Here is a 20,993-nt window from a genome sequence, read left to right as displayed (position 1 = left end):
AAGTATTAACGATCAAAGTTTATCATATTTTCGTGACGTTTTTCGATTTTTTGCAATCGTAAAGTGTACCCCAATTTAGAAAAGACAGACGTAGTTCTACGTCAAAACGGGACGTGACCAATGTGGTATGTTTGTAACACTTGTTAACTCTAATGTTCTGAGGAACTAATAATGTATTTTCCACTTCCCCGTGTTTTCTGTCAACCCACAGCGACACCCTAGGAACATTTTGGTTTTATGATGGTTTTATAACACTCTTGTAGAGTAAATTATGTTTTTCAAGAGCGCGATAAAACTTAAAATGTTACTTGGGCAGGTTCGGAATGAGCCGATATGTCCACCTTCCTTTCGAACTACTGTCCCAAGCCAGCTGCCACTTCCTCATTGAATCGGCTTTCGCAATCATGTGAGCATCAACCGTTCCTCGCAGTCTGTAGCACTCACAGTCCTCCTCCAATAAGATGTTTATGGGGGTCATTCCTACTATGGCACAAACCGCATCCAACGATATGGTACGGTATGCACTTGCCACTCTCATGGCCATCAGCCTATAGGTGCTATTGAGCCGAGTCAGATTCCTCCTCGTGATTACACCAGCCGCCCAGACAGGACCTCCGTATCTGAGAATTGACGTAGATACGCTGGCCAGGAGTCTTCACTTACTGCTACTAATCGCAGAACTTTTTGACATGATTCTGGTCAACGCTGTGATCGCTTTAGTTGCCTTCTCGCAAGCATAATCGACGTGGCTATTGAAATTAAGCCGGTCGTCGATCATTACCCCAAGGTGCTTTACCTCTCGCTTTGAGGTGATGGGGACTTCTCCGGCCGTAATCGTACTATGCTGTACTGCCTTTCGGTTGCTGATCATCATCACTTCAGTTTTGTGATGGGCCAATGCCAGTTTTTTTCCGCACATCCAATTTTCGATTATTTCTATCGCCTGCCCTGCTCGTACTTCCACCTCTTCTATTGTTTCACCGAATACCATGAGAGCCACGTCGTCCGCAAACCCAACGATCTTCACACCTCTTGGTAGTGTTGGCTGCAACAGCCCATCGTACATCGCGGTTTCCTCTCCTCTTTTGCTTCTTGGCTGCTTCAGCTGCTTCGACGACTATCCGGATGGCGTCAACAGTGGACCTGCTCTTCCGAAACCCGAACTGCATGCTTGATACTCCGTTTGCACCTTCTGTGTGGATCGCCATCCTGTTATATATGACTCTCTCAAGGAGTTTTCCGACCGTGTCTAGCAGGCAAATAGGCCTGTAGGCCGATGGATCTCCGGGTGGCTTACCCGGCTTCAGCAACAGTACTAACTTTTGCCGCTTCCAGCACTCGGGAAAGTTTCCTTCGTCTATGCACTTCTGCAATGTGAGGCGAAACATGTCCGGATTAACCTGGTTTCCCGTTTTCAAGACCAGATTGGGAATACCATCTAGTCCCGGAGCCTTATTAGTTTTTATGCTTTTTGCTGCCGCAACCAGTTCATGGTTAGTGTCACGGGCTTCATCTCTACTGGTGTTGGGCTCACCATACGGTGTGGGAGGCAAGACTGCAGTGGTGCTTCGTGATGCGGAAACAGTCCCTCAATAATTGCTCTGAGTTTTTCTGTTCTCCTCTCTAGCGGTATCGCTGGGCTCTTAATCTTAGCCATAGCGACCCTGTATGATTCCTCCCATGGGTTTGCATCCGCGTTATGGCAAAGCTCTTTCATGCAAGCTGCCTTACTGAACCTAATTTCCTTTTTGAGAGCGGCTTTAGCCGCCAAGTGCTTCTAGTAGACTCCAACCTCTAGGGTTGCAACGGCTGCCCTACTCTACTGCCCAGGCGTTGAAGTCCCCAGCAATGACGACTGGCCTTCTGTCGATAAGTTCCTTTGCTACCTTATCAAGCATCCGGTTGAACTGATCAATCGTCCAACGTGGCGGTGCGTAGCAGCTACATATATAGATTCCGTTAACTTTGGCGATCACGGAGCCTTCAGCTGCACGATACACAATTTCTTTCAGCAGCATCTGCCGGAAGCTTTATAGCAGCGATCTGCGTGCCTGATGGACCCCTCCTTAGTCGGATTGTTATGCCAACATCGCCCAACTCGAGTTGCTCCTTCATTGCGGTGGTTACCTCGTCCGCCGTGGTAATTTTGTCCAGGTCCACACATTGGAAGCACGCTTCAGGCGTCATAGCTCTCACCTGTGCCTTATCGCCCACCACCTTCTCCGTGAGCTCCTTATATGATGAGCTCTTATTTTTTTTAATTCGATTTATTTGTTTTAACTCTTTCGCCCGTTAGGCATCACTGAGCTGACCGACCATACTGACTACTGCCCTAATTTATAGTAGCACAGCGTCTATTTTTTACTTTACTTTACTTTACACTACCGTCGTCGGGGGTGACAATGGGTCAAATGGGGGTGAGAATGGGTCATTGTTTCAACTGCTTAGAATGCTTGTAGAATGGATTGAATATGTCTGAGGGCAAGAAGACTAAAATATAAGATACCTTTTTGAACGATTTTGCTCAACGACCTCCAGGCTGCCGGTGAAAGCGATGACCCATTCTCACCCCCCAGACCCATTGTCAGCCCCGATGGCGGTATCGTAATCTAATTGTTGTTCTTGCATATTGATCCATCTCTTCTTTACCGAAATCGTAGAGGTGATCATCGCACGCACTTGCACTGTCCAGCTTAGTCTGTTCGAAGAGTCCATCGAGAGTAGTCCGTTATGAGAGCCATTTTCGGTTGCCGTTGTTCGGGATACGTTATTGACGAATACATTTGAAGAGACCAGTGTTCGTCTTCCAGATACTGGACGAAGGGTTGTGGAGGGGCCTGGGAATCGAACCCATGACCATCTACGCTACGCTCCCCCCTAATGAGCTCTTATTCTTGGAGTCGTTTTTTAGCTCAAAAATCATGTCACCCGCCCGTGTACGCCTGATTCTCTGTACATATGCGCCAAAGTCCTTCAATTCCGGTGCTGTCCTTATTGTTCGCAGAACCTCCAAATACCCTTCCTCGCTAGTATTCACCACCAGTGCTTCACCCTTCTTCTTCACGCTTCTTTTGGTGATTTTTTGCCGCTCGTCTATTTTGCTGCGGCTCTTCTTCGGCTTCTTTTGGACCACCTGCCAGGGGGGCCCTAAGTTGCCGTCACCGGCTGTGCGGCAACCATTTGTTTGCGTAGAGCCTCCCTTTGTTTTTTGGAGCCTCCTGGTCGCTCGTCCCCTGGCGAGGATCTGTTCCTCTTAGGCACAGAGACCGGTGTGTCTTCCGCCCGCCCCAGCTTCTTTTCTTCTATTTTTTTTTCTTTTCTCCAGCCAGCTCGCTCTCGACATTTTCTGCTCTCTGCGTCAGATTATTCCAATCTGTCATTGCTGACCCGAGGGCTTTCCGGATCTTTAACACCAACTCCTGGATATCCTTGTGCACGGTGTGTTTCTTATCGATGAGCTCGTGGAGCTCTTCTGCCCACCTTTTTGCGATAAGAACATTTGGCTGTTATTGGGTTATGTTCCATCAGTGGTTCGTGGGCAACTGCTGTTGCGATTTGTCGCGTTGATGCTGCTTCTGCTCCTGTATCCGCTGATGCTCGCTTTTATGGTCTTGGTCAAAAATGATAGCTTTTTATGTGAAAAAAGTAGAGGGTTGTATCAAATATACGACCGCAAATTGAACGTAGAATTACGTATAGTGCGATAGTGGATGCGAAGTTTGGTCATCAACATTTCATGCATGTTTATGCCGGATGGCTAATAGCCGAAATGTACGCAATTTACTGTTAAATTGCAATTTTAACATTGGTTGGCAAAATTGATTTTTTTTAATAGTTAAATGCATTGAATTAAATGCTTAGAATAGTTGTATAGAATCTTAGAGAGTTTATTGATCGACTCATACCAAAATCTCCGGAATCCGTTGAAAATCGGCTGAGTTATTGACTCGTACTTCCTGACCTCTTTTCGTAACGGTCCCAAATTCGAAACTTTGGAATGACCCCTGTTACAAAAAATGTTAAAACAAACTAAATATTGGGGAGCTGCGAGGCGGCTCTGTCCCAGTGTGGGAATGTAATGCCAATAAGAAGAAGAAGAAGAAGAAGAAGAAGCACACATCTTCAATGTACAAGTACTGGTGATCTCATTTGTTAGGTCATACTGGCGCCTGCCACATCAGAATGCAAGTAAAGAAGGGGGAGGAAATGATGATGCAATCACTCGCCCACTGCAAGCCGAATATACCTCTGCACTTGCCACGAGTTTTTCCGGAATTTGTTGGAATGTTAGGATCGAGAGGCATAGGTCCGTCTTGGTTAACGAGCTGTCAATGTGATAGATAGGAGAAAGCAACTGATGGAATTTCTAATTGGATGTAGGAAACGAGCTTTTATATAGAACGAGAAATATATAGAAAGATACAAAGTAGGATAATGGAACCCACCTGGAATCGAACTCACGACCTCCTGCGTATGAAGTAGAAGCAGTAGCCATATGACTACCAATCTCGGTTCAAGATGGATTTATGCTTATAAAAAAATTTAATCTTCTTTCCAAGGGTACATACTTTTCGTATGATTTTTTATTTGTTACTAGCAGACCCGACGAACTTCGTTTCGCCTAAAATTTATTTATTCTCTGATTAATTCTCGAGTTATGGAGAAATTGATGTTTCATTTGTATGGGAGCACTGCTTTCCAAAAGGGGGAGGGGTCTCGAACCATCTTAAGAACCTTCCCCGGCCGGAAAAACCTCTGCATACATTTGTTAACGCCGATCAGTTCAGTAGTTTCGGAGTCTATAAGGTTCAGACAGATTAGAGAAAAAAGCAGTTAGAACTAAAAGCTCTTTATAGCGAGTAATGAGACTGCTGGGATGTTACGAGACAATCTTCTTCTTCTTCTTATTGGCATTACATCCCCACACTGGGACAGAGCCGCCTCGCATCTTAGTGTTTACTAAGTTTCTAAGCCAAGTTACAATTTTTGCATTCGTATATCATGAGGCTAACACGATGATACTTTTATGCCCAGGGAAGTCGTGACAATTTCCAATCCGGTAAGGAGGGCCCTGTTACGAGACAATGTTCATGACTATTTTCATTGTGAGGGATTTTTTTTATGACTGGCGTATTGAATGCACCGATGCGATTATAGAACCAGTATTCTAAACACCGAGCTAAGTAGATTACGGGAATTACTACGGTGCGTACAACTTCGGACATACTTGAAAAGGGTTTCCTATGCTTAGCTTAGCTTAGCTTAGACTGACTGTACATATCAATGGTTGCTACTCCGTGATTGATCAGAACTGGTGCAAATTGCACTACGATCCAAGTGAATAGTGGTTGGGGTTTACCATCTATTCTCGAAGTGCACGTTTCAGCAGCTCTCAAATGTTGATCAAATAACGGCGCCGGCCAAGTCCTTACAGTCAGTTGGGGAAGGGAGGGAATGTTAGTGTGTGGTTATTGTTGCTACTAGAGACCGAGAATACCTCTGCATCTCCACAATTACCACGGGAAGGAAGTTGTGTTAGTTGGGTGGGGTAATCAGTAACATAGATCGGGATTTACCATGGAAATTGATGTGACTATGCAACTTCTATACTACAGTATTAGCATTTCCTTGATTTGTTCAATTGTTTATCCTTCGCGAGAATAAACAATTAATCGCTCAAAATGAGCGATTGTTCATTTGAATTACGGATGAGGCACCCGCGGCATCATTTCTTCAACGCAAAGAAAGTGAAAAAGAAACGGGATTTAAATTGAAAATAAAGTAATAATCACGGCTGTTCAACCAAATTGATAGTAATCGGAAAGCTAATTGTGTTATCTCTATTTGACGTTAAATAAGAATGTTCAGCCAGACATATTTTGTTAATTTACGTTTATTTTACATGTCGTTTATTTTGCATTACTTTCGCGCGTGTGTTTGTCGCTTGCCGTGACCAGTATACCGTAATCAGGATCTCACTGGTATTAATCCTGATGTGCCGGTTGGCACTCGTGTTGGGCTTGTGCGCTTTGAGCGGCACACGGTCGCTTTTCAGTCAATATAAAGTCGTACATAGTGCAATACAAGATGCTAAATGGGAGACGATATTGATGCACGATATACATACATGTTGTATGGAGAAGCACCTATATCGCCTCCACTTCAACAGCCTACACGAAATTTGAAAAGGGTTTCCTATGGCGTTAAAATTGCTCCAAATTTCCAAACAGCAGTTTTATGGCAGGCATTTCAAATATCTGGAGTGGAGTTCACCAGAAGCACCAGACCTCTACGAAAAAGTTATACAGCAAATAATAAAAATCCACCAAATTTAACCCTCGGAGAACCTGGTATCTTCCTTTCATAGTAGTATATGTGAATAATCCGGTTCACGGAGATGGGGGAAATGTTAGCATTTTATTGATTTATGTTTCAGAAAAATAAAGTGTGCTTAAATCAAAGAAAATCGTGAAAAATAAAAAAAAAATCGCCTGAAATGTTTCCACGCCATGCGAATTCCATTTTCGTATTTGAATTATTGGACAAACAAACTAAAGACAGAAAGGTTACCTTGACAGCAGTGCTAAATCTTGTTCTAAATGCCTATCATAAATTCTGGGTACCGAGGATTGGCCATAGTTTGCGTAACTGGAACCACAAAAAACGCCAGTTTCATATTGATTGTTGGTAACGCTTGATGAGGAGGAAGGGGTTGAGCAATTGGTACTTATTAAGATACAATGGAGACAGGGAGTTTAGGAATCATTGTCTTGTCTTGTCTTGTCTAAGCACATGCACAGCCAGTATTGAAAATTATCCTGGAAATGTCGATTGTGTTTCCGAACATTTTCTTGCCAGCATTCATATTTGCAGCATATCATGAATATGACACAAATATTAAAACGGCCAGGCCCACCGTACAGGCTCGAAATTGGGAGATAATACATAACTCCCCGGCAATCGGATTATTCAGCAATAAATAACATGATCAACGAAAAGTTTTGAATCCACGAAAGGAAGAAACGGGGACAGCTAAAAGATATTTTAGTTACTAGATAAAGATTGTCGCTGTCGTCGCTGTCCGGAACATCTTTTGCTGGCGAGGATAGGGGAGCTAAATGTCAAAGAAGGAAAATCCATACGATTTGACAGGTATGTACCACACATGTTTCGGACAGCAGAACAAAGGGAACCGAAGCGACAATCTTTATCTAGTAACTAAAATATCTTTTGGACAGCTGTACACACTTAATTTTTTTATCGGGATCACAGCAATTTGTTCAACTTTTACCGAGATTTGCACAGTCGAGCCCCAGCAAACATGTTTTTCGCTGAGATATCTGTCAAAGTTGGTGAAAATCAGCACATAATTTGCCGTAACCCTTCTAACAAACCTCATTTTTGATGGGATATCAGTCTCTTACTTTGCTGGGCAGACGGCTGTGCGGATTTTGCCGAGCTGTAGAAATATAAACTGGGTGTGTTCCAACCGTTCACATTCAAGGGGAAGAGATGATTGATGAAACATTAGGAGTGACTTAGCTAAGAGGATGAATGTACGCTCCTTGGTTCCACGTCATCGTAGGATGGAAACAGTTTTTAGTCTAGTGCCCAGGCTTTGGGACCGTTCTCAAATTACGTAATGCTGTAGGGGAAGAAATGGGGTCAGACCAAACGTTGCGATTCATACAAGTGAACTAAATCATCAATACAAAAAGTTTTACAAGGAAGATTGTGTTCTGCATTGCGCGGCGGGTAATAAAGTTAATCAGTTCAGTGCGTGTTTTCTCGGAGTAGCCATCGGGCAAGCGTACTGCAGTGCGTGTTTTAGTCGTCGCGAATTAGTTAAGATAACGAATCAGTCCTCGGGAAAATACGTAAGACACGCGTTGCTTTTCCGTTTTTGAATCTTCATGAATATGGCGTCGTTCAAAAGAAATAATTAGTCGCTTACCAAGGTGATTTCCAATATATTTCCTTCCCAACTAACATACTATTCCTTTCCAGTGCAGTTCCTCATGGATATGCAGTAGATTCCTAGGTCTCTTGTAGCAATGAGTGTCGAACTAATTTTCCTCCCCTTATCCTAATTGACGGTCACGTCCTCACATAGTTGTTGGTCTTGAACTAAAGAAACTCCGAAGCATGTACGTACAGTGAAAATAGCTTTCTACTCCCGATGATATCATCTCAAAAATCTACAGGGGAGGTCTTCAAACAGATGATTCATGCTGCTACAGGGAATGATCGAGAACGGATTTCTTCGTCGGTGGCGTGCCCATGCTGCAGGGAAAATCATTACATAATGCGAAGTTCATTAAGCTGGGTATTAACGAGAAATTGGAGTTGGTGAATAACAATCGATTATGCAGTAATTATTTTCGGACTGGAAAGAAAGTTTTGGTGGATATGCAAATAATCAAAACGGTTAGTTTGCTCAACCCAACGAATCAAGCCAGAACAATCACAAGATATTCTCAATAAAACGTAAGAAACTTCCTTCCCGCACTCCAGCCTTCCGATCCTTTAGCGAAATGATCGAGTAGATGAGATTATTGATCCAAAAAACTGTACCAACAAGAAAAAAATCATAGTACGCGCCACTCGAAAAAGCCGTTGCTGTGCAAATTGGAACGCAACCTAACCTAGCATTTTTATAATTGATTCTTATTTCGTCTGAAAATTACTGAAGAAACACACCTGGAACTAGTGCCGTTTCCGAACGTGCTAAAGTAAAGTGATATTATGAATTACAACCCAATGGAAGTGCCATAGACAACACGAATAAAAGTCGACATAGGTAAGCGGCAAATCGACCAAGCGCCCTAGGGCGCATTTAAATAATAACATCAAAATTTGCAATTTCAGCACAGCAGTGTCCCGGTGTCACAAGAGGCACTTACCTACTTGAAAAAAGTTATTAAATTATCACGCTCCTCTAGAGAGCATGCAGCGTTGCTCCATTTCTCGTCAACGCTGGCAGCAATAAACTCGCCGGATTGTCTACCGGGGACGACAACCGAGACGAGATTTCCGTCGCCCCCATTCGTGAAATGATCAAAAATATTAAATCCACTCTTTATGGCGGAGGTGCATAACTGACAATAAAATTCAAACGCCACCCGTCCGGCCCCTTGGAAGTCGACAACCGGAATCAGGATTATATACATCGGCTTATGCTCATCTCCGAGCTTGATGGGTATTGCCCCGGAAGTCTGTAATGTCTCCGCACGGCGCAGTGGGAAAAATATATACAATTTAGAGTATATTCACAATGCATGTGAATAAATTCCAAGTCATCATGCGTATCGCCCCAGTGTGCACCTTGATTTACTCTTCTGAAATGACAAACGGATCACGTACACAGAGCAAACCAAGAACCACCTGCCCGGTTCGTCCTCTGTGCTGCTACTGTAAGCATTTCCACTCTAATGATGTTGAATCATAAAATTATGCACTTAAGAATTGTTTTTACAGCTTGAAGTGGATCTCTGAAACACATCCTAAAACAACGAAATTAACATTCGCCATGCGAAGCGAGCACGTGGCGTTCAGTGGGTGGGCGACGGGCGGTCCGCCACCAATGGTCATCATCGCAACGAACGGCTCATTCCCCACCCAACGGAACGGAGCAAATGTATACTACTTTGCAGTTCGATGGTCCCCCGTGACATGGTCCACAAATTCAATCCGATTCAAATCAGACACAGATAGAGTCCGTTTCCGATTGACCAAGGGGTAATTGTTTGATTTCCTGATTGGAAACAATCTCCGGCTGAACCCAATCGATATAATGAGATCCAGATTTTGTAAACATGTTGAGCAAAACAACGCCCGAAGGTATGAGAAAGGAAGCGACGTCGTTCGGTTGAGTTCCATCGAAAGCATGTTGACGTAGGGAGCCTTATTTGCCATTAACAATTAGATTAGGAGGATAATAGAATAATAATTACGCCAATACTAATTTCTCATATGCATTCCTTCATGCAGGCAATAAACATCGTAGATGGAATATTGAAAACATCAGGAGTTGCTAGATGCTATTTGTTAACCACTGCTAATATAGCATACCTAGCATTAATGCATTATTATAACTCTAGTTTTAGCTGATTCCTATTCCTATATCATTACTGAGATATCTAATTAACTAGCATGGTGCATACCGTCAGGCGCATAATTTCCTTTCAATCGCTTCGACAGCGCTACCTAGCAACAAAGGCGAGAAACAAACTGTTCAAAATTTGAAATTTTGATCTGACCACGTGCACGTGTCGCAGTGACCCTTGGATCTTACCAACAGTTGGTTGCTAAGCAGATCGTGACTTCCCACGAACTGGATAGTGCAGTTCTTTTTAGTTCCACTTATAATTGCTTTAATTTTACTTCCATTACCGGTTTGAAAAAATGACTTCTGATATAGTTAAAGTATCCCACTTAATCGAGTACCTGCAAGCATTCAGAATTCATGATTTAAAATGTGAGATCATCACCGCTCCAAAGATTCTGACCGATTTCTAACTGCCATTTTCTCTCACCCTTTCCTTCCAGGCAAACCATTCTTCTCCGGGCTTGACGAGCACATCTCGGACGAGGCCGGGGGCTTTATTGGCGGCGGTGGCGGCGGCGGCAACAACAGTGGCAATAACCACCTGCACTCGCATCAACATCACCAGCACCACCACCATCACCACCAGCTGACGGCACTCGGCGGATCTCCGGCGCGCTCGTCACCCCACTCGAACGGTTCCGAGTCGACGGAACGCTTCAGCCGGAAGGTGTTCGTCGGTGGGCTGCCCCCGGACATCGATGAAGGTTAGTGGGATTGTGCTTTTTGAATGGTTTTTTTAATTACATCTGTTATAAGAGGAGAGAAAAATGAAAATCATTTTAAAAAAACATATTTTGAATGCTAAGTTACACATTTAGTTGGTAATTCATTCAGTGCCATTTCAGTACACTACTAAATAATTCCAGAGTCAAATAATTTTCAATATAAACTATAAAGTTCCCAGATCATCACACATATCGTCCAAAATCGTTAAGCTACGGAAGCCAGTTTCTAAGTGTAATCAATAATTGCCTAAAACAAATATTAATTGGTTGGACAGGGTAAGGAGGGGGGTGAATAAATGTATGCATTTGAGATTACTTATATTAGGCCGATACAAATATTTAAAATCTATTTTGTCTCCCTCTCCCTCGGATTTTTTTCACCAAAAAATAATATTTTGACACACACAAAATAAAATTCTGATATGTAATTTTGAGGGTTTTCAAAACATTCTTTAACAAATCCGAGGAGTTTTTTGATTTTTTTCATTTTAATATTTATTTTTTATATTTGTAACGGCCTTATTATTATTATTATGATTGTAGGTACCACGCATAAAAAATCTACTCCGCTTATTTTCAGTCGCAATCAAAAAACATGCACCAGACAATCGCCAAAGAAAACCATATCTGCAGAATATTTTAATATTTTTAAAATTCGGCAGCCACGTGGTGGATTGTGGCAGTGAATGCTTTGAAAGAACGTGTTATTTATAATGCGCATAAATTTTGCACACCTATGAAAGCCTTGGAAAATGATTACAAAAGTTGTCATTTTGCTGCCAACCACAATTTTTCAACACTTAAATGAGGATTAAAAATGCATCGTATCGGTGTTATAACACAATACCAAATTTTCAAAATGTTTCATCTGCTTTTGTAAACAAAGATTTGAACGTCGATTTTCTTAGAGTTAAGGGAAAACGCGTGTAGCTAGGTTGATGGTGAACAATGGAATGAATTTTGTTTGTCTGACATTATATTGCCGCGATTCGCATAAGAGTCCCATGTCGATTCTTGACGATTTTGATTTTCTGTCAGATATAAACTTCAAATGACCTCATCTTTAAGAAAAACTGATAAAATAATAGGCTTTGTCCTAGAAATTTGAAAATCAAAACACACTTGTTTTGTCCCATCTTGCTATTTATTCGCATAACAGTCACATTCTAAATTTTGATACACTTTTGCACATAAAATAAACATAATTATGGTCTATTCAATAGTCCCATAGCAATGTATACAGATAAAGAATATTTTATTAATGAACGCAGAGCTTCAACAAATAACGTGTGGTTTATTTGAAGTTCAGTTTGAGAATGAATCGGAAGAATAACATGTCAAAGAAGAAAGATTGCTATGATGAAATTACAACGATTGTACACGATATACCGTGCGGGACCGAAATCCGTACAGCACCGAAATCCGTCCACCTCATGAGGTATCAATAAATTGAAGGGGGTTAAAGGTAATTAATGTAGAAATAATTTATTTTATCCTGTTCAGATACTTGGCAGTAAGCTTTTAGGACAAAGAAATAGAAAGAAGGCTTTGAAATTAAAACAACAAAAATCAAAAACAAATCGCCACCCATTAAACGCGGAGTTTTTGCCGGCATTTTGTTTTCGGGTAGGGCATAATTGCACCAAAAAGGGTTGTGTTTTAATTGCTAATTGCGAATCATTACATAAGATAAGCGGAATACAAAACGAAGGGATCGCTTCTCAAGGTCCGTATCGAACTATTTACAGTGGTAGTTTAGTCAATCAGACTGTTTCAATTTAAATATTTAGTTAAGAAATAGCTGTACGGATTTTGATCCTTTGATTCGAAATCCGTCCACGGTGGACGGATTTCGAATCAGGAGTAGTTGATTTAATTCATAATTTTATCATGTTTTTCTTAGCTTTTATTGAGTAAATGTGAAACACTTCAAAAGTAGAAGCCTTCATGCGCCTGTGTCAATGACAAACGTTTTATTTACATTCGATTCCAATTTTCTAATGACTTTTTCATATACTAAGGTGCTTAAGTGTACGGATTTCGATGCCCCACGGTATTGATTACTTTGATCACACCTCTTCTCAATCGTCTAGTCCTAAATTCTTCTTTAATATTGTAAATCTTCCACTATCCAATGATTTTGTAAAAATGTCGGCTAATTGATCTTGAGTGCCAACTGCTTCAACTTGGATCCTTCCTTCAGCAATGTGATCCCTAATAAAATGATGATGTTTTGTTTCCAAACTTTTTGCCATGCCAATACAACCTCTGATATCTTCATCGATGATTACTGGAGTTTGAGGATTTTTCACTCTCATATCTTCAAGAACTCCAGCTAACCAAAGAGCCTCCGTAGTTGCTGCGCTTAAAGCCACATATTCCGATTCACTCGATGAGATAGCTATTGTTGTTTGTTTCTTGCTACACCCCGATACTGTTGATCCGAAAATTTTGAAAACGTGTCCAGTATCCATCAGCCGCCCAGTCCGCATCAGCAAAGCCGACCAATACTGGATCATTGGTTCGTTGCATTCTTAATACAGTTTTAGCACTTTCCTTCAAATAACGAACGACCCTCTTCAAACATTGCCAGTGTGTTTCTGTAGGTTTTTGTTGGTATCATCCCAAATATCCTATAGGAAAACAGATGTCCGGTCGGACACACAACATGACATACATTAGGCTGCCTAATACTTCTCTGTAGGGTTCTTGAGTAGGGGCTCCCGTTCGTTCTAATTGTAGATCTTTTTCCATAGGTGAATTCACAGAATTACATTCTGAAAATCCAAAATTCTCCACGACTTTCGCTTTATGTGTCTGCTGAGAAAGTAGAGTTTTCCAGCATTTCAATCATATTCATATTCAAGTTTCATTCCCAGGAAGTAATGTACCTCTCCGCAATCAGTCATGCTGAATATAGTGGAAAGTTGCTTCTTCAATCGGATGATCGATTCCACTTTCCTCCCCCCGATCAGCAAATCGTCAACATACAGAACAATGCACTTCATCATCAATCATCACACTTTATGTAGAGACAGTAGTCCATGTATATGTCTTCTTTTAGGACACCTTGCAAGAAAGCAGTCTTCACATCCATTTGATGGACATGAAATTGTTTGTGGACTCCAACTGCTAAAACCGTTCTAATGGTACTTAGTTTGCAACCGGCGCATACGTTTCATCGAAGTCCACACCATATCGTTGCAAATAGCCCTTTGCTACTAACCGAGCTTTATACGGAAAATCCACTTCGATTTAAGGGGTTTCACACCAGATGGACAGGGCGTTACCTTCCACACACCGTTCAACGTCAATGATTTGAGCTCTTCATCTACTGCACTCAGCCATTCAGCACGATCATTTCGGACTTCTAAATCTTTGTAGCTCTGAGGTACATCTGCAGAATACAAGCCAACAGAAGTTGCACTGTAACCGGTGAAGAAATTTAACAACTTACCGGGGAGCTTGCGCTCCCGTTCGCTGCGCCTCAACACCGGTTGTCCTACAGACTCGTGTTGTTCTTGTTGCGAAGGGAGCGCCCCAGTATATTCTGCCTCAGAATCATTCTCGTCGTTAGAAATACGTGCATCGAACTGGGATTCGGTTTCGATAAGTGGTTCTTCAAATTCAGCTATTGAAGCTTCACAAGCAACTTCGTGTTCCTCTTCTAAAGGTACATTTGGCTCTACCATGTTTTCTTCCTCCTGCTCATATGGTACGATAACTAGTGGAATTATGACTTGCTTTTCAGGATTATTCGCATATGGAAAACTTGTTTCATGGAACTTGACGTCACGAGCTATTATTATTCTTCTAGTCTTCCTGTCCCACAGACGATAGCCATTGGGAGCATAACCCATCATGATTACTAACTTCGTTACTCTTTGCTTCCAACTTTTTACGATGTTGACTTGGTATCCATGCAAATGCGTTGCATCCAAAAACGCGGAGTTTCTCCAGACCAGGTTTTTCATTGTACCAACATTCAGCCGGGGTTGAACTTTTCGATAGCGCAACAGTAGTATAGACAACGGTTGGCTCGATCTGGATACCCTTTTGCGAATAAAATTGCTTCTGGTTGATATTCACGGCCTTGATCAAAAGTTATCTTCGAAATTTTCAAGTTGAATTTCGCAGTTACCATTGCTTCGTATTCACGGAATCGAGTAAATACTTCCGACTTTTTCTTCATACAGAATACCATAGCGAAGTGGGTATAGTCATCGACGATAGAGACAAAATACTTAGAGCCATCCCACGCAGTAGGTTCAATCGGTCCACAGACGTCCGAATGAATTCTTTCCAATGGTCTTGTCGTTCTTGGACGCGTTCCGTTGAATGGTTCACGGCATTGCTTTCCCAATATACACGCATCACAGAATGCCAGTTTGTCAACTTCAAAATATGCACCTTCCGTCAGATTGTTACTTACAATTGCCTTTATTCCTTGTTGACTTAGATATCCAAGTCCTCGATGCCACAAATTGCTCGTTTCAGTTTGACATAAATGTGCCGATATTATTGAGATGTCCACTTCGATTTCGTAAAGATTACCTCGCGAAGTAGCAATGACTTCGTTATCCTTCTTCAAAATTGCAACAGAATCGGAGAAAACTACCGCAACGCCGGCCTTCACCAGTTTCTTCACTGAAATCAAGTTATCGCGTAACTCCGGGACGTAGAGCACATCCTTCATGGTCAACGACGTACCCTTGTTACTACTTCCGACAATTGTTCCCACCATATTCGAAACCAAAGTTTCTCTGTCTTTTGCTACCAGGATTTCAATGTGTTGATCTAGCGTATGGGACTCCGTGAAAACTTCCATAGTATTCACAAGGTGATCGCTGGAACCCGAGTCTAACTTAAACACCATCTTTCCGCTTCGAGGTTTCTCATTTTTGCAACTTGCTACGAAACTAACAGCCTTGCGTTGATAAGCGGAATTCGCTTCACCATTTTTCTGTCGGCAATCTTTCTTGAAGTGGCCTCGCTTACTACATTTGGTCGGGGTTCTGCCAAATCACACCAGCGCCAATGAAAAATTTCCAATTTTTTCGCCAAAGTTTTCGTTTAACAGATTCAATCAATCACAAATCGCATCGGACATCGTTCAACACCATGGATGAGGATATCCTACAACAAATGTACGCATGATTTGACATAAAATACTTTGCGTTTTCCTTTTACGAGCAAAATATCACAAGTCAGTCAAAAAGCCCCTTGGTGCGGTTTAGCTGAACCCCGACCATTTGTGACATCTGCCTTGAAACTTGGATGGCTCTCGGCTCTTCTCTCCGCTGAATGCTGCTAATTTCAATTCACCTGAACCTTCGCCACGATTTCCAAACTTAACTATTCGTCAGGAATGTTTTCAAGGGCAGATACTAAGGGATCGAATGCTTCCGGTAAGGTTTGGAACAACGAGATGACCAAATCAGCTTCTTCGATCTTCGCGCCCGCTGTTTTCAGTTGACGAAATAGATCTTCAAACACTAACATATGTGCTCTCATCGAATCCCCTTCTCTAAGCTTTAAACGATTCAATTGCTTTTTAATAAGGTTTCGAGTACTTATAGATCGCTTCGCAAAAGTGTTCTCGAGAGCTTTCCACATTTCCTTTGCTATTTTCTTCTCACAGATAATCGCCAGACATTCGCTCGCCAGGAAGTTGACGATGTACGACTTTGCCTTCTTATCTACTTCTAAAAACTTCGTCTTCTCAGTTACTTCTTCGGGTGCTTCTTCCGTTAACGTATTAAACACGCCCACGGAGTCCAAAAACATCTTGACCCTTTAGCTCCAGTGCTGAAATCCTGCACCACCGTCTTATTGTGGAATACCACATACAGCGTCTCGCGTAAAGGTGCTCATAACCTTTTATGAATGAACGCAGAGCTTTAACAAAATTGGAAGAATAACATGTCAAAGGAGAAAGATTGCTATGATGAAATTACAACGATTTTACACGACATATTGATTACTTTGATCACAGAATATTATGCCAAATTTTCAGAAAGATTGAAGGTTTCTTTATGTTCTTTATGTTCTTTATTGTTTGATTCATCAACAGACAACTTAGGTCCTAATGATGCTTATCCTAATTAATACTAATAAAAGTAATTATAATAAAATCATCGTTAATTATGAAACATGGCAGAATAAGCCCTTGTAAAATTACGACGAATCGTCTGTCTGGATAGATTAAAATCAAAACATGTGGCAACCTCGTTGAATGCCCGCTGTTTCACCAATTTATTAGATTTTTTTGTATTTCTCCATGTAAAACGAGTTTGAAAAATTCAACGGCATATTGCTCAAGTTGAAGAAAACTGATATGGGACGCTTATGCGACTAGGGGCAGTATATAGATAGACTACTATGATTGATTATTTTATTGCAAGCTACTATGATGCGTATCTTCAACACTCCTCCTCGAGCGTAGTTGTTTTGAATAACTTCAATCCAGTAGTGCTTCTGAATCCTTGTAGCTTGACTCTTGACAAGGGTTTAGTCATCATATCAGCTATTTATTATTTGAAATTTTCGTTGGCTTTTTTCGGTGAGTACATACGCACTAAGCTCAAAGTAGAAGGGAGCAATCGAAAGTAATGAAGAACAGAAATGAAAGATATCGCAAGTGAGCGACAAGTATGAATTTTTTTTTTCTTTATAGAAGGTTAAAGTGTGCAAGGGCCATCAGTGAACAATATTGATTGAAATCGCTGTTATTTTGCCTAACGTCCACCCAAGAACGGCTTGGCTGATAGCGTGGGGACTATCATACCAAGACAGGCAAAATAACAGCGATTTCAACCTGCACATATTGTTCGGCGTTTGAGAACGGTTCTAGTGATCAGTGGCATATTTTCAGAGATGCAATACGAGACGACGTTACTTATTAGAATTTTTCACGTACCACCCCGCAAGCTCTTACTTCGCCCAAGCGATCGAGAGCGAACCGCAGTTTTTTTATTGCTTTTTGCCAATTGGATTCTCTGTTTGGGAGGATTCATCACCGTGAGATTCTTATTTGAAATTTTCGTTGGCTTTTTTCGGTGAGTACATACGCACTAAGCTCAAAGTAGAAAGGAGCAATCGAAAGTAATGAAGAACAGAAGAAACAGAAATTGGCAAAAAGCAATAAAAAAAACTGCGGTTCGATCTCGATCGCTTGGGTGAAGTAAGAGCTTGCGGGGTGGTACGTGAAAAATTCTAATAAGTAACGTCGTCTCGTATTGCATCTCTGAAAATATGCCACTGATCACTAGAACCGTTCTCAAACGCCGAACAATATAGTAGAGTTGAAATCGCTGTTATTTTGCCTGTCTTGGTATGATAGTCCCCACGCTATCAGCCAAGCCGTTCCTGGGTGGACGTTAGGCAAAATAACAGCGATTTCAATCAATATTGTTCACTGATGGCCCTTGCACACTTTAACCTTCTATAAAGAAAAAAAAAAATTCATTCTTGTCGCTCACTTGCGATATCTTTCATTTCTGTTCTTCATTACTTTCGATTGCTCCCTTCTACTTTGAGCTTAGTGCGTATGTACTCACCGAAAAAAGCCAACGAAAATTTCAAATAAGAATCTCACGGTGATGAATCCTCCCAAAAAAAAAAAAAAAAAAAATATCAGCTATTTGTTTAGTTGTTGGGCAGTATTCTATTTTGATAATATCCTTTTCCTTCAGATCTCTTGCAAATGCATATTTCATATCTATATGTTTCGATCTTCTTTCGATCCTTTCGCCTTTCAATTGTCGTATGCAACTTTGGTTGTTTTGTGGTTTGTTTTTTTCTTTTCTCTGAATTCATCAAGTAATTTTTGCAGCCATAACAGTTCTTGACAAGCTTCTGCTAATGCCACAAATTCAGCTTCGATTGATGACAGCGCAACGCAGATCCCGAGTTGTATATCGACAGCGTACAACTCGTTTGACTTCAGTCCAATCGGTACTGGATGGAATGCTTACTCTTATTCCAAGAATTGATGTTGCAATGGTGAGGTTAGGTTTGGTCATCACGGAAACATACAGTAAGGCTCCAATCAAGCTTTGGTATCCTCGGAAGTTTCTCATAATCCTCCTCTTTTTGTTGGATGTACCCTGGATCCATAGGAATTGACAATGGTTTGGCATTAGTTAAACCGTATTTTCAGCGATCTTGCAAATATAAGAAGTTTTACTTAATGACAAACATCCTTCCTCGACCTCTACATGTATGCCTAGGAATAGCTGCAGATCTCCGAGAAGGGACATTTTGAACCTCATCTTCAACGCAGTGATTATGTTTTCAAATTCTTCCTCATTCTTGCAAGCCAATACCATGTCGTCTACAAAAACTGCGATAAAAATCTTCTGCTTCTTTGTTACCAGTTTGTACAAGTTTTATTCCACACGCGACCGCCTTGCTTGAGGCCGTATAAACTTTTGTTCAACCGGCAAACCGTATTGGGCTTTGACGTTTGCAAACTAGGAGGCCGTGGATTTCTTCTCAGTGGACTTCGAAAACGGCTTCCGCGCTTGTTTCCCTTCTAGGCAAGGTTCACACACATCATTTATGCCACAATCACTGACTTGAATTCCACTTGCCAAATTCCTACTGATGATCTGTTGAATTACGCTTGCTTCTCTAGACCTAAATGTCTATGCCATGTATGTTGACAGTTCTTCGTATAACTCCGTCCACCAACTGAATTGTCGTGAATCTTCACTCGATAAAGACCACCCTACTTGAACGCTACAGCAACAACTTGTTTTTTGACAAAATTTTACAACCGTTCGTTCTTCGCAGCTATGGCATCTCGAATAAGCGGATGTTGACGTTTTTTCACCAGTAAAGCAATCGTCACTCGAACCTTCCTGTGTCCTGTAGTCCATCAATTAGTGACTGGGTTTGGAGCTGCATCAACGACATACTTCCACAAGTCTTCACGTACCAACAACATTTCTGCCCTCGAATGACCACTGAGAGTAGTTCTCGTTCGTGAGTTTTTCAAAATCGAGTTTCGGTTCCATTTCGCCCCGGATCTTGGCGATATTCATCTTAAAAACTTTTTACTCCTAGCTTTAGCTGGGTCCAAAACTTCTTATAGTTGAGGGAAAATGCATGTAGCTAGGTTGATGGTGAGCAATGGAATGAATTTTATTTGTCCGACATTTATATAGATAGACTACTACGATTGATTATTGATATCTACGATTGACAGGTTTGACGCAGGCTACTGATATCCTATAGGGTATTGAGTGATTTGCACTTCTTTAGACTACTGAGCGAAAATTATTTTCTCAGTAACAATCCCTCACCCTTTCAAAACCATGCGCATACTTCGATAAATAATCGATTTTCAGGATTTGTTTTGTTTATTTCTACTTGTCACTTTACTTTATTATCAAATCATCAACTTTATCTTCAAGAACTAGATTTTCACTACAGTTCAAATGGCAATATACCAACGTCCTGGACTGAAAAGAATAATATGCATACAGGATTCGACGGAAGCAGGAGCTAGCGCATTTCCGGTGATAAGTGAGGATTCAATTGGAGAGTTGGAATGCAGTGGTCGGAATCTAAGAGTCAGGTTTCTTCGGAGAATCGCCTTGTTAAAATCCGATGTATGTATTTACGATTATCAAGGACAGTTTCAAAATTGCTTGTACATAGAAAAATATTAGGACGAACATTGTATAGTAGTGTTCAGAATGGTAAAACTATTATTTTTCTAGAGAAATAAATACTTAGGCATTTCTAAGGTATTATTAGGGACCAAATCTACTTGGGTTACTGTCCCCGTTACTTATTACTCAGTCGCATCTCAAACAAATGACACAAGTTTATACTGAAAGCAAGTACTTCCGTTGAAATGCGACCTCCATGAATCTTTTAAAATTGGGATAAAGGTGCTGTTCAAATGGATCTTTCCCCTACTGGCCATGTTCCCAGTATAGGATTGCAAATGAATAGTTGGACTGATATGGATGACTGTTCGTTATAACTTAATTTCAGTATTTTGACAGTTGCTTTTCTTCTTCTTCTTTTTCTGATCTATACGCTAGATCACTATGATTGAGAAAAGGTTAACAGTCAGCAACGATTTGCTCAATAGTCTAAAAATTCGTAGCATACACAATACTGCACGGACGAATCTTTTTCTCTTT

The 20,993-nt window shown here is 41.2% G+C and overlaps 1 protein-coding gene across 1 annotated transcript in view; it reads left to right on the top strand.

Annotated features, from left to right (window-relative positions):
• The window catches only part of LOC134226186 (cytoplasmic polyadenylation element-binding protein 2), a 1,213,088-nt gene that overhangs the window by 1,107,504 nt on the left and 84,591 nt on the right, over nucleotides 1-20,993 (top strand). Inside the window, exon 5 of the mRNA XM_062706791.1 lies at nucleotides 10,549-10,812. Coding sequence (XP_062562775.1) covers nucleotides 10,549-10,812 — 264 coding nt within the window. The remainder of the gene's footprint in view (nucleotides 1-10,548; nucleotides 10,813-20,993) is intronic.

Source organism: Armigeres subalbatus, chromosome 1, assembly GCF_024139115.2.
Source record: "Armigeres subalbatus isolate Guangzhou_Male chromosome 1, GZ_Asu_2, whole genome shotgun sequence".
Taxonomy (NCBI): Eukaryota; Metazoa; Arthropoda; class Insecta; order Diptera; family Culicidae; genus Armigeres; species Armigeres subalbatus.
Note: the sequence above shows the minus strand (reverse complement) of the source record. Positions and strands in the feature narration are given on the sequence as shown.